The sequence below is a fragment of the Hippocampus bargibanti genome, linkage group LG13 (assembly GCF_051943395.1).
Source record: "Hippocampus bargibanti isolate YZ-2025 linkage group LG13, ASM5194339v1, whole genome shotgun sequence".
Lineage (NCBI taxonomy): Eukaryota > Metazoa > Chordata > Actinopteri > Syngnathiformes > Syngnathidae > Hippocampus > Hippocampus bargibanti.
The window spans coordinates 8,300,214-8,315,174 of record NC_142746.1 but is presented as its reverse complement, the minus strand read 5'-3'; the positions used below and the strand labels follow the sequence as shown (position 1 = coordinate 8,315,174).

At 42.5% G+C, this 14,961-nt stretch overlaps 2 protein-coding genes across 6 annotated transcripts in view; one reads left to right on the top strand and one right to left on the bottom strand.

The window, feature by feature from the left end:
- Positions 1-3,654, bottom strand: part of bean1 (brain expressed, associated with NEDD4, 1) — a 22,437-nt gene extending 18,783 nt beyond the window's left edge. Inside the window, exon 1 of one of the 2 annotated variants that reach the window (XM_089011579.1) lies at positions 3,512-3,654. In XM_089011579.1, coding sequence (XP_088867705.1) covers positions 3,512-3,545 — 34 coding nt within the window. In that variant the 5' untranslated portion in view covers positions 3,546-3,654. The remainder of the gene's footprint in view (positions 1-3,511) is intronic. The other variant, XM_089011580.1, reaches the window with a different exon arrangement.
- LOC148889214 (arylsulfatase I) overlaps positions 1-11,828 on the top strand; it is a 35,418-nt gene extending 23,590 nt beyond the window's left edge. The window contains exons 3-8 of one of the 4 annotated variants that reach the window (XR_016116848.1): positions 3,668-3,849; positions 4,313-4,417; positions 4,532-4,800; positions 5,144-5,476; positions 6,401-7,675; positions 8,741-11,828. Coding sequence is in view for 3 of the 4 variants with exons in the window: in XM_089011577.1 (XP_088867703.1) it covers positions 4,556-4,800; positions 5,144-5,476; positions 6,401-7,487 (1,665 nt within the window). In the remaining variant the exon portion in view is untranslated. Of the gene's footprint in view, positions 1-3,667; positions 3,850-4,312; positions 4,418-4,531; positions 4,801-5,143; positions 5,477-6,400; positions 8,716-8,740 lie in introns of those variants that run through there. The other 3 variants (XM_089011577.1, XM_089011578.1, XM_089011576.1) reach the window with 3 other exon arrangements.
- Positions 11,829-14,961: the final 3,133 nt, after the last annotated feature.

Genomic DNA, 14,961 nt, shown 5'->3' with positions numbered 1-14,961 from the left:
ATTTGCAGCGACAGGCTGACTTATCTTCAAATGGGGACGAACAGCGGAAAGACGGCAGACGCGCTTAGCCGTGACGCAGAGGGTCCCGAGAGATGAGAGCGGGGGTCAGCGATCCAAGCCATTGGGATCACTTTTAACGCCACCCATCACCTTTTCCTTATTAATCCGGATCCAATCTATCGAGCTGTCAATGCCGCAGCTTGGCAACAACAAGGGTGGTTTCAGACCTATACACGCTTACTGACTAAATGGCCTGTCGTAGAAATTGTGTGTGTGTGTATTTGTGTCTGTGTGTGTTAAGATAAGAGCACGTTATCTTTGTTGGCTTTAAACAGCTCCCCGTCGAGGCGGGTAATGAAACGGGCCTGTGCTGTTCCTTGCATGAATATTAGCCAACTACACCACTCCAACGCAAACTGATTGGATCACCTTTCATTGTGTTTTATTGTTGTACTGGGTTGCATTCCATTTAGGCATCAAACTGGATGGGTCTGCCTTGATCTTTTGTTGCTGTGCAGCAAATGCTTGTGCTTGCGGTCGACATGTACAATCGGATGAAGAATTTGGTGCCGTACAGTGAGGTGAATTCAGACCCAATGAACCACTAAATGGCCTGCTTCAGAATTTTTTTAATGTCCAAAGGGGAATGAAAATGGTGTGTTCAATTGATACGATTTGTTGTTTACTGCATCATTTTATTTTTCTTTGGAATGGCAACTCATTTGGGTGACACAAGATGCCTAAAAGGGTTATATAAAACTTTAAAATACCAAATGCAAAAAACATTTTGTTGTCTTTCAATTCATACTTTTATCCTGCTTGTTGTTTTAATTTTACTACATCCGTTCGTGGTGTCACGGCAAGACGTCTTGCCTTGCTAGAGAATCAAAACTATGGCTTCAGATTCGGAGAATATGCTTTCTTGTTACTCATCCAGTTATGAATATGATTCAAATAGTTCTGAAAAGGAAAGCATACAGTTTGCAATCGATTAAGAATTTATTCCGTGTCATTTTGAGGGGGGAAATGTGCGTCATCTCGGGGGGGGGGGGGGGGTGTAGCACCGAAAAGAGGCAGAAGAGGGCGACAAAGCTCCGTGGAAATGGGCTGATTAATTCCTTACAATTTTTGTCAGTGAATATCAAATAGATGCTTTGTGCCACACACAAGGATTCACCATCGCGTTATTGATGTGTTTTCCTTCTAATTTCGCCATCAACACGAACTTTTCAGACCAAACAAAGTATTGCAAAATGCATTGAGGTGATGCAAGGTATGTCCTTTCTCGCTGAGGGGCGTTCCTTCAGTGACGGAGGGTGAGGACTCATCACTAACTTAAAAACATGACCTCTGGAATATTCAGCGCGAGTCTTAAAACGTAAAATATAGCTATATGCGGTAGAATCTTTGTAAAATACGCTCAGTAAAAGTAATTTGAAGCCATTTTACAAATTATGGATTGCATTTTGGGTACTTTGTTTGGTTTGAAAACTTCGTGTTGATCCGTGTTGATGGCGAAATTAGAGGGAAAACACATAAATAATGCGATGGTGAATCGTTGTGTGTTGCACCAAGACTACCATTTGATACTAGTTGACACAAATTCCCAGCAGACAAATCAGCCCATTTCCAACAGAGCTAAGGCGCCATCTAGGGCGGGACCTTCTGAAACTCGCCATCCCGAGGTCATTTTGAAGTCGTTTTGGGACACTTGAACTCATTTTTATTGGTGTTTTGCATTTGACTAAAAATATCAGCCTGTGTGTTTTGGGTATTTTAGATGCTATAAAACGTTTTTCTGATTGTCAGTTAGGAAACAAAAAATTGTGTCGGTTGTCCTTTAATTGAGACCCGTCTCGTCTGCTGTCTAAAATTGGTGTTTTATAAATGATTACTGTAAAACAAAATGATGCACATTTCACGGCACCCTCTGTATTTTATTAGTTATGTTTTTTTCCCAAAACAGCACCTTTTCGCTGGCTTTGCGACAAAGAGCGAGTGAACTGTGGGATTTGTGTGTCACGTTGACATTTACACTTGAACAGTACAAAGGCCACTTGGTGAAAGAGATTTCATTTGGGGGAGGGGGGGCAGCCCACGCTCTCATAGTGACAATGCAAATCCACTTTCAAAGCACCGGTGATATTCCCATCAAAGCGTCCAGTGTCCATTTCTGCCACGTCCTCAATCCTCAGCGTACATTCCTCCTCCAACGAGAGTTCACAAAGTGTGTGGGAGGAATAGCACAGCAGCTGCCTGAGCCAAAAATCACTGCAACACGCCGACGGCACGCCAATACGTGTGTTTATGTGTAGGTGTGTGTGTATGAGTCTGCTTTCGGTCATTTCACCATTTTTTTTTACTACTCTGTTGCTTTTGACAAATTTGATGTAACTATAACTGCCATCTGTCTTGTGGAATCTGTATTTTCCATGTGTGCCTTTTCAGCAGTGTAGACTCAGCAACTAAAGCCAAGTTGGCTAGTTAGCGTGTGAGTGTTTGGGTGTGAGTTGTGGGCTACGGCAGCGATCTGTGAAGGTTGTCATTTTGTGTTTTCTTGTTTATTGTTGATTGACTGTTCTTATTCCCCTGACTAACCTGCCCAAGAGTTCTTAATACAGGGGTTATAGAAAATGTACACACCCCTGTTATGCCAGTTTTCAAACATGCACAAATACATGTGGGCCAATATCACTCAGCCTGATTTGTCTTCTTTTTATTCAGTAAGACACACTTTTTCCCCTCCTACTGAAGCCCGGGCAAGGACAACACAGGGAATTATGGACAATCCAAAATAGCAGTCGGTGTTAGCTCAAAACCTTCAGGCTTATTTAAAGTGCTATATCAATCAATTTGTATTGTATTGTATTGTATTGTATTGTATTGTATTGTATTGTATTGTATTGTATTGTATTGCATTTTATTGTATTGTATTGTATTGCATTTTATTGTATTGTATTGTGCTCACAAGCAAAAAAACACCAAATCAGGCAAAGTGTTCTTTAATCTCTGAACTTAACGTGACTGGAGATTGATGACTCCCATTTAACATGAACGCGATTGGTTAATTCTGTACGCATATCCACATCAAAGTTTTGAAGGTGTGCACAATTTTGTAAGTATGAGTTCAGTTTTCTCGTTTGACTTCCCTTATGAAAAATATAGTCTACTAAAATTTTTAATCAAGTGTTACTATGTTTAGTGGTCACATTCACAGCAGAAAAAGTTTTTAAAAGCTTTATGCTTTAAAAGCTTTAAGCTTTCTTTTTTGAATGGGGGTGTGGAGACTTTTGAGCTATACTTGACCTGCAAATGAGTTGCTCTGCAAAAACGCAAAATTGCTTTGTGTTTTGCTCTCATGACCTTGTGCATTGCATTTTCGATGTGGCACATGAGATTGGTGTGATGATACGAATGTACTGATGGGATGAATGTGACATTTACAGACACACGTACACATGCACGCGCACAAACACACACACACACCTAGAGGGCACAGAGTCGCATTTACCTGCAGCAACGTAGGCATCCTGGTGGTAGCTCATCAGCTTTTGCGTGTGCGTGTCTATGGTCACATCAACAAGGATGCCTCAGAATATCCTTAGTGGTCAAACTGGCTTCTCTTTTTTTTCCCGTTTTCCCCCCTTCTTGGTCTTTTTCAATACAGCAAGGCGCTCGTCCCCGTACTCCCCCTTCTTCTTCCTCTTGGCGTGTCCTTCCCTGCAGGATAGTCTACTTCAGCATCATCAGAATCCCGGCAGCATCCTCCTTCTCTACATCCTCCGTCTTGTAGTCCACTGGCGCCCTCGAGTGGAGGCAGTTTGAACTAAAGCATCTTAAAAAAAACAAGTGCGTTTGTATTTTAAAATGTATATTAATTGTATTGTATAAATAGATCATATTTATGTATGTGTGTGTGTATATATTTATGGATGGATGGATGGATGGATGGATGGATGGATGGATGGATGGATGGATGGATGGATGGACGGACGGATAGATAGATAGAAAATAGAGATGGATAGATAGGCTTAAGATAAGATAGATAAGATTTTTATACAACAATATGTAATTTTCCTGAGCCCTAAAAATAATTCAATATAGAAAATATTTTAATGTAATGTTTATACAAATTGTGTCATTTTTTTGGCATCTTGTTTTTCGAAAAATATTTTCTTGTTTGAGATAAACGTTTTGTGAGTTTCATTTTTTTTCTCTGCAAAACACATTCCTTTTATTTTTTTCCTTCCTGCAACAACATGTAGACATGATCTGTTTTTGTAACACTAAGGGACAGGGTTTTTTTTTCAAGTGTCCAGGTGTGCGCACGCTTCCGTGCGTGTATCCACACTCTCAAGTTGGCTTCAACTTCCAGCCAAGGTGCGAGGTGCCCAAAAGCCCAGTGGAATGTAATAAGGTACTGCCAAGTTGAGTCTTTTCATCCACGTCCACCAGTCCCTCACCTCTGTCGCCATTTTGCCCTCCAACCCGCCACTGTCTCATGCAAATTCTATGATAATTCCCTCCCTAGTTTTCTGATTTCTACTTTCCGGAGATGAAGAGCAGCGTCTGCTGTCTGTTTCTCCTGGTGATGTGGTTTCACGGCTGCCAAGGCGATCCTCCGGTACCACATTTGATCTTCATCATGGCTGATGACCAGGGCTACGGCGACGTCGGCTACCACGGCTCGGACATCCGAACGCCCGTGTTAGATCAACTGGCGGCGGAGGGGGTGAAGTTGGAGAATTATTATGTTCAACCAATCTGCTCACCCTCTCGTAGTCAACTCATGACAGGACGGTCAGTTGCTTATTTTATAAATATACATTTTGTAAATAGATGACGATTCCAATTTGCGAATTTTTTTCAAGATCGGGATAATTTTTATTTTTCTGAAGAAGCAAGAAATGTTGTTCTTTTTTTTGTTTCTACAATTCAGTGGGATCAGACATATCTGTGGATTAATTTATTGGCTGATATGTTTGCAGGGGTGTGGGGAAGTATCAGTGTACAGTACTGCTGAATAACATTCATGAACTAATAGTGTTATTCAGTACATGTCCATTAACCCGTCTGTGAAATATGCCTTTCAATATACGTTATTTCCCAAACTCATCCCAGCAACCTTTTCTTTTCTTTTCAGATACCAAATTCACACCGGCTTGCAGCATTCTATCATCCGTCCACGTCAACCCCTCTGCCTCCCCCCAGATGTCCCCACCCTGCCCGAGCGGCTCTCGGATGCGGGTTATGCCACCCACATGGTGGGAAAATGGCACCTGGGTTTCTGCAGGCCCGGTTGCTCACCCACAAGACGAGGTTTCCGCAGCTTCCTGGGCACGCTCACCGGGAGCGGAGATCACTTCTCCTATCAGAGCTGCGATAATGCTGAAGCTTGTGGATTTGACCTCCATGACGGCGACACGCCGGCGTGGGACATGGCGGGCAATTATTCCACTCTGCTTTATATTGAGAGGTGAGAGTCACTGTTTTTATGATATAGGCTATGCACAAAATTGTATATTGCCTATTCATTGCGCTTGTTTGTGTTTCATGTTTTATATATATATTCTTCTGCCTCTTTTTGGTCCTACACAACATTTTCAGACCAAAGTACAAAATGCAAAATGCATTGACGTGATGGAAGGACTGCTGCAATGTGTCCTTTTTTTTCGGTCAGGGGCGTTCCTTCAGTGACGTAACGTACGGACTTGTCACCAACTCAAAAACAAGACATTTTACAAATTATGGACACAACTTGTCCGGAGACGTCGGTTGTCCTTTAAGGCTTATTTAGTTGAAAATTTACTTGACTTCTTCTACAGGGGGAAATGGAGTCGTGGCTGCTGAAAGTAGTCACGAGACCTGTTGTGGCTCAATATTACTTCACATATTAGGCGCATATGTATTTAAAAAAATAGGTGTCCATTATTTTACATACTTTTCATGCTAAATTTGAATTGTTTTGCTCAAAGTAAAATATAGTTTGGCAATTTATTACTACTAGTAATAGTAGTAGTAGTAGTAGTAGTAGTAGTAGTAGTAGTAGTAGTAGTAGTAGTAGTAGTAGTAGTAGCAGTATTAGCATTCATCCTAGTAGTAGTAGTATTTTGGTATATATTTTCACCAAAACGTCCCCATATGCTTCTACATTTTTATCAAAAGCCAGAGTGACTTACCAAACATCCTGTGGCATTGTTTTCAACTTTCTACTAAGTAACAAACTATGTCAGTCAATTGAGGCGAGATCATCATAGTGTCGCTCTTGTTTATTGTTTAATGTTTTTTATTTGTTGGTGCGCTGTGTCATTTTACAGTTGACATCTGGAGTGTGAGTGGCCCCAAGAAAGTCTTTTGCGGAAAGCCTCATTGTTGTAACGAGCTCCCTTCTTCCCAACAGAGTGAAGCAGATCCTGAGAAATCATGACTCTGGCACCCCTCTCTTCCTTTACCTTTCCCTCCAAGCCGCCCACACACCCCTACAGGCACCTGACCACTTTCTGGATATGTACTCATTCCAGGGAAATCGCATCCGGCGTCACTACGCGGCGATGCTCAGTTGCTTGGACCACAGCGTCGGTCAAGTCGTCGATCAGCTAAAGGCGAGCGGCCTTTATGAAAACTCGGTTGTGATCTACTCGTCGGATAACGGAGGGCAGCCTCTTTCTGGGGGAAGCAATTGGCCGCTTCGGGGCGGCAAAGGGACGTACTGGGAGGGCGGCATCCGGGCGGTGGGCTTTGTCCACAGTTCCCTCCTCAAGACCAAGGGCGTGGTCAGCAAAGCGCTCATCCACATCTCTGATTGGTACCCCACGTTGCTGTCCCTGGCCGGCGCCCCGCAGTGCCAGTCGGGGCTCGACGGTAATGACGTGTGGGGCGCCATCAGCGAGGGGCTTCCCTCTCCTCGCACGGAAATCCTCTTCAACATCGACCCGGTCTCCAGGAAACCCGGGGAGCCATATGACAAGGCCTTGGTGCTCAACGGCTTTGGGATCTGGGACACGGCAGTCAGGGCAGCGATCCGCGCCGGGGATTGGAAGCTTCTGACAGGAAACGTGGGAGACGGTGACTGGACACCCCCGCAAGCCTTTGCCGACGGTCCGGAGCGATGGCAGGGGCTTGAGAAACGCCGCAACCAGGTGGGCAAGTCGGTATGGCTCTTCAACGTCTCCTCTGACCCTTATGAGAGGTGCGACATGGCCCGATCGCGACCGGAGATCGTCAAGCATCTCCTCACCAGGCTGGCGGAGTACAACCGCACCGCTGTGGTGCCTAGAAACCCTCCCGACGATCCCATGGCGGACCCCGATTTGCACGGTGGTGTGTGGGGACCCTGGCTGGGACTGGAGGGCCAAGAGGGACAAGATGGAGACGGAGTTGGCAGGAAACGCAGGGGGGCACGAGTGAAGCAATGCAAGTTGTGCAAATTAAGAGCGCTGTTTAAAAAAGTGGGGTCACGTCTGCAGAAAAACGCCGTGTTCTTCTGATGACATCCATGTGTTCTGTTCCAGACAAAGACATTGAGCGGGACCGTAAAAGATTGAACTGAAATGTATTGATCCCGTCGTTGAATAAGAAGTTACTTTTTCAGCCACCCACTATCAGTCCCTCAGCTACCCTCTTTGGCATCCCTTCTGCTCCGCACAGCTCCATCAGATACTCTGAAAGAATCGAGGTAGGTGCTGTATGTGTCAGGTCTGCAAGTGCAAACTGAATTCCACATAGGATCCCCCTACGCATCCCCTATACATGTGGCTTGAAGTGCCATTTTGTCCCAGCTATCTACTGGAGGTACAAGTCATATATATTTAATTTGCATTGTGATGCAAGGGTTAGACCCAAACCCACTTTTTCACCATGAAAATGTTTACTTGGCAGATTTTCATTATCCTATATAGTGCCCCCTGCTGGACAAAGTGATATTCGTCCAGTGCCAAAAGATCCATTCATCGTACAGTGAGACCTCAACTTACAAACTTTTTGTCTTACAAACGTCAAATTTATGAAAATTAAACTTTATAATAAGCACTATTTTCATACCCACCACGGCTGGCGGAGTGATCTTCGGCGGAATCACACGACCGAACAGCACCAGAGGTTAAGTTACCAACAGTCCTTATGGAAGGTGACTCTCCTTCCATAAGCCATCAAATAAATAAAACTTTATTTTACAGCACAGTCTATTTATTTAATTACAGTCGTCGTGTAATGCACCTCTCTTTCCAAACAGCAATTCCCTTTGACCTTCGACCTCCAACGCCATTCCATCAAGCCATAAATGACCATCACAAATGTAAATAAAGTGACGTTATGATACAATGCAGTGTATTTCTTTCATTGCAATACAATAGCACATTTATTATACATAGGATAAGGTATGTTGTGTGTAGTTTTAAGGCTTATTTAGTTGAAAAGTATATTTTATGGAAACCCGGGAACGGATTATTCCCATTTTAATGGTTTCCTATGGGAAATTTGTTTTTGAGATACACACTTTTCGCCTTACACACTCTGTCTGGGAACCAATTAAGTTCGTAAGTTGAGGTCTCACTGTATTAAAAAAAAATAATAGTTTGAATACTGAAACACTTGGAAAAGGCAATATATATGGTTGATGGAAGTCGAATCATTTAAATGTAACGTAATTTTATAAAATACATTTGTATGTCATTCTACTCAATTTACATATGGTGTATTTTTACATCTCATCTCATTTTCCGTACCGCTTATTCCTCATTAGGGTTGCGGGGGTTGCTGGAGCCTATCTCAGCTGTCTTCGGGCACAAGGCGGGGGACACCCTGAATTGGTTGCCAGCCAATCGCAGGGCACACAAAGACGTACAACAGTCACTCTCACACTCACATCTAGGGACAATTTGGAGTGGTCAATCTGCCTGCCATCCATGTTTTTGGAGTGTGGGAGGAAACCGGAGGACCCGGAGAAAACTACGCGGGTCCGGGGAGAACATGCAAGCTCCACACAGGGAGGCCGGACCGGGACGCGAACCGGTGACCTCTGCTCTGTGAAGCCGGTGTGCTAACCACTCGACTACCGCCCTGTATTTTTACATTAATAATAATAATAATACATTTTATTTCAAGCGCCTTTCAAAACACCCAAGGACACTTTACAATAAAAACAATAAAACAAAGCACATAACAATAAAACCATAAGTAAAATGATACTTAATAAAATAGCAGATAGAACTATACATTGAAAGCAATTTTAAACAAATGGGTTTTGAGGTGAGCGTTGAAAATAGGGAGGGAGTCATTATCATTTGTGCTGGCTTTAGCGTCTTTTTAAAGACATTCAAGATTTGTTTAAAATCATCATTTTTTATCCTTGTCTTTAAAAAAATAGGACTATCAATATACTGGTACAGTATTTCAGCACCGCTGCAACGTCAATCATAGCAATGCATTACATTTGTCTTTCTTCTCGAATCCAAATTAACTAAATTGGCTCTTTCGAAGGACAAAAAAAAGGGGGAAAAACATTGCTGGCTGAGACTTTCAAGTTGGATGCCCACACGAGTCCCTTCCAGTCTGCTACGGCTGGCCTGTGGAAATAAAGCATCGTCACATGATGTAAATCACGAAGGAGGTGTCACAAAAACGTGTGCACACACATACACACAACGCACGCACACACACACACACACACACACAGTGCATCCAGTACGTGGGAGGGAGCTGTCATATCAATTGTTGGCTGAGGCTCATTTAAAGGACAGCCAACGTCACTTTTTTGTTTCTTAACTGACATCAGAAAAACGTTTTATAGCATCTAAAATATCCAAACGCGCTGTATGATATTTTTATTCAAATGCAAAACACCAATAAAACTTACTTAACGTGTCCAAAATCTGCAAAAAAATTGAGCTGTGAATTGGGCATTTTCAGAAAGTCCCGCCCCCAATTTGTGACGTCACGCCAAGACGTCTTGCATTGCTGGAGAATCAAAACAATGGCTTCAGATTTGGAGAATATGCTTTCTTGTTACACATCCAGTTATGAATATGATTCAAATAGTTCTGAAGAGGAAAGCATACATGTTTGCAATCGATTAAATAATTTATTCCGTGCCATTTTGAGGCAACATTGGGGGGAAATGTCTCACCCAAAAAGAGGCAGAAAATGGCCACCGACCTCTTGTGAGGAATGAATCAGCCCGTTTTGACAGGCTGATAAATTCCTTATATGGAGCTTGGACGCCCTCTTCTGGCTCTTTCTGGTGCAACATGAGGTTTTCAGACCAAACAAGCATTGACGTGTTGGAAGGACTGCTTCAATGTGTCCTTTTTTTCGGTCAGGGGCGTTCCTTCAGTGATGTCACGTACGGACTCGTCAAAAACAAGACTTCCGGAATATTCACACTTCCGGAGTCTTAAAACGTAAACTATAGCTATATGCGGTGGAATCTTTGTAAAATATGCTCAGTAGAAGTCATTTGAAGCCATTTTACAAACTATGGACACAACTTGTCCTGAGACGTCGGTTGTCCTTTAAAGTTAACTGGGCCTTCTGTTTGCGATGCTCATTTGGTCAAGCTAGCTCCATCCGCATCCATCAATTTGCAGCAGGCTTAGTTCGCATTTTTATAGCTATAGTATTAATTGGGAGATGTATATCTTGGTTATTGATTGATGACTTCTGGATGCTTTTTTTACACACATTGCAAGCAATTTATCACTATTTCATGAAAGATGACAAAAAGATTCACGTTTGCTAATGTGGCGAATTCACAGGCACTCAAGCTAAAGCGCTGCTCCGTCTCTGAGTCGTCCATCAATCAATGTGAATTGCCAGTGAATTGCCAATGTCACTTTCTAGGATGTTAGCCCAGTGTTGCGCTGAATCACTCAAAGTGCCGATCTTTGATTTTGACCAGATCAGTAATTAATCATGATATCAAGGCAAGGAAACTGCATTTATTTATTCAATCAATCAATGTATACAACAGAGTCTGTATACGGGGCATTGCAATGCGCTCCGCACACCGAGAAGCATTTTAATACACAACAGATGACGATATTCAGAAGCAAAGATAAAGCAGCAGCTCATGTATTTTGTTTTTCTTCATTCCTTTCATCACTTTGCTGCTGTGAAATGTAAATTTCTCCACTGTGAGACTAATAAAGGCAAATCCAATCCAATCCAATAAAGGAAATAATCATAACAATCATTACTTTTCACCACTTTGTATCCTGAACAGGGTCAGGCGGAATTACTGGAGCCTATCCTAGCTGACTTCGGGTAAAAGGCAAAACTACACCCTGAACTGTACGCCAGTCAGTCACATGGCACATATTGAGACTAAGAACCAATCACATCCACGTGGTCGGTGCTGTATATTCCGGAAGTCTTGTTTTTGAATTGGTGACGAGTCCGTATGTGACGTCACTGAAGGAACGCCCCTGACCGAAAAAAAGGACACATTGTAGCAGTCCTTTCATCTGCGAACCAATGTCACTTTACCCACACACCGGTCAAGTGAGTGTGCCACTACAACATCAGCGACTCGAAATCAAACGTAGGTTTTCTAAATTTTTTAAAAAGAATGCATTGGGAAGCTTAAATGTATGTAGTTTTTTAACCTGGATTCATCACATGTTTACTGTGTTTTTAGCTTCTTCTGTTTGTGTGCAGCATAACAGCTAAATGCCATTTCAACATGTTTACTTTGAACTTTGAGCTCCACTAAATGACTTTGAGTCTGCAGGCCTTCATATTAATGAAGGATTTTTAGGATTCAAACATTTATTTGTGTCTGTTTTTTATGTTACTCTGCCATACAAAGGACAGTTTCATCTTTCAAAAATGAATATTCATGGTCAAACGATGAAAAGGTTTCTTCAGCCGTCATCTGTACTTCTTTCAAGAAGTACAGATGACGGCTGAAGAAACCTTTTCATCGATGGACCACTCCTGAATGAGAGCTTACACAGACGTATTCATGTTCAAATTAACCCAATATTCATGTGCATTTGTTATTGCATATATAATATTATGTACTCATTGTAAAGTTAGCATGGAGACCTGTTTTGACTATTTTGACCCTCGTGCAGCGTCACAGCGGTCAAATCTGAGGACACATCAGTGTTTTTTTTTTTTTTTTTGCGCGGTCAGCCAAAGAAAAAAGGAAAAGTGTCTCAATGGCAAGCGACTGGGAGGCAAGCTGCAAAACATTCTTTCTGAGTGACTCATTCCCCTTTGGCCTCGGCTACACTGCTCTTACTGTTACCCTGCGTCATCGCCGGCAGGAAGTTTAAGCAAAAGTGATGCACTTTAGTCATCGCAGTGGACCGCAGACTTACACCGAGGCGGACATTGATGAGGATTTGATGTAGTAGACATGCTGTGGTTTGGTTTAGTTACCTATTGTTATCCCCCCCCCCCAAAAAAAAACACGAAATGGGTGGACAAGGGGAGCATGTTCGTATCTGCAAACTGACGAACTGTCTATCTTTGCATCTGCAATCACTTGACTGAATTTCTGTGTCTGTTTTTCCCCCTTTGCCCAAAGCTCTACTGCATGTGTACACATGCATGTAGTCCAATGACTTGCAAGTGACCTCATCCCGCCCCGCAGACAGATAATCTATATGTGGAAAGAGTTAGCGTCAGTAGATGGGGGTGCACGGAAGAAGTGATTATTTTATTCCGGTTTACGCTGCATACAAAACATCACAATGGCAGTATGAAATTCCAGTCTTGGAAGAGGTGAGAATGAAATGTTGTGGAAATTGACTTCATTGGAAAGAGTTTGGAGGAGAAAATTCCACAGACATGCTCTCACAATTACTTCCTTTCTGGCCTTCGTACTTGCATTGAAGTTGTGTTTCAGGTACAGGGTGTGGGAGGAGGGATTCACATTCCTTAGCTTCCTTCCTCCTGGGGAAGTGTATACTGTGCATTCAGACGGTCAACTCAAATTGTTCATAAACCGCATTTTAGCACAGTTTGAGGTTTGATCCAGTGCTATAGTCTTCGGATCACCTCTCCGCTATCTATGCATGACGTACTTCCAATGACCTCATCAAGTTGTGAGCTTCAGCGATTGCTATGAAGCTTCGTTGTTGATTGTAGAGTGGCAAATGAGAATCACCACCTGAATCACCACCTGTGGTTTTCAGTCTGAAAAGCTTTGATTGCTGTGAGAGAAGGCCTCTGCCAAGAGTGGATGAGTAAGTATGATAGTGATAACGGGGGGAAGATTATCAGCTCAGGGCGGTGACAGAAATGGTTGAGATAATACAAGGCAATTTATCCTTCAATTTGTGATATCACCCTCACCTAAACCCTCAAAAAAGTTTGATTGTGGGCTTTGGAGTGAACAATGGATCGCTATGGTATGCTCGGTCATTACAACAGACTGTCGCGGTGCAGGAAGTGAAGTGATCAGTTTCCTGGCTGAACTGCGAGGAGCACCGAGCCTTGAGTGGTGCAAGTAAAGTACAGAGAATCCTGTCAACTAGTTCTGAAGCCCACCTAGGTTTTGGCTGAAGTCATGAAAAATTATCACCCAGGACGGTGTAATTGAATAGCCACTTTGTCATGGCGACCTGAAAAAAAGAGTAAAAAATTAATAACAATGTGGAACGAACTCTTTCAGCATACCTGTCAACCTCCACGGCTCCATGCCCTTACAAACTGTCGTATTTTCCCTTACAAAATACAAAATAATCGTACACCATTTTTTTCAAACGTGTTTATTTATGTAGTTTAACATGTTATATTGTACATGTGTTTCGTTATATCATACTGTACATATTCTTAATAAATGATGAAATTACATGATGAATGTTGCAATGGGAAATCCCCAGGCGGCAGACGCACAGTGGCATCAAACCACTCGCTTCGTTTGCAATGAAAAAAAAAAACAATACCGGGATAGAGGCTACCGCGGCGAAGTCGTTTGACTTGATTGATTTGCCGTTTCGTGATAGTCGGTATATCAGAATCAGAATCAGAATCAGAATCATCTTTATTGCCAAGTATGTAGAACACACAAGGAATTTGTTTCCGGTAGAACACGCTGCACTAGTGTCTAGTATATAACGGATGGTACCCATAATTGACAAATGTGCGTTTTTCCGTACAGATTTTCTTGTATGTCGTACACATCTTAAAATTCATAATAAACATACTTTGTACAGCAAAAACGTACAGGTTGACAGGTATGTTTCAGTGGTTACTACAGTTGACGGCTTATCTGGTTATCAGGTTACAGGGTGCATAAAAGGGTTAAAAATACGGACAAATATTTTATTGGCTTGTAATGGTGTTAAAAGTCAACCTTAAAAAGAGGTAGATGGATAAAAATGGTCACATGGAGTGTGGCCTGGTTTGTTTAGTGTGTCACAGCCTTTAGGGTGACACTAATGCAGTGCGACACAACAGCGACTGGGCGTTTTTCGAGTACCAATCTGAGACATAAATTAGCACAAGGATTGTGTCATTGCGGAGTTATTGCCACATTTGGGAGTGCTACGGGCTAGTCTCGGCGCTAATGTACTTTACTCAGCAATGTGCTCTCAGGAGGGCCTTTCAAGTTTCCTAATTTCCAGTCTCATCTGGACGATTTTTATCGGTCCATTTACCACTAACTGTAGGTTATGATGATGCCCTCTCTTCTTGGGGTGCTTAGGCGATGCAAAGACTTTGTTTGAGTGTAAAGTGAAATCATTCCATATTATGTATTCTTATCTTGTTATCGGTGCAACAAAACACGAAAATGTTGCGGCATTCGTCTCAGTTTGTTAAAAGGAGGAGGTCTCATCGACATCAGATGATCTCCAGTCAGATTATTGTGTTTTAACAGGACAGGAGTCGGCTTTAAACTGACCCGAGAGCTGCTGATTTTTTTAAACCACAGAATAACTCTACTACGGTAATAGAGAAGCTTTGTTTCTGAGGTCTATCTCTGACGATTATTTGCGTTATCCAAGCTAAAAT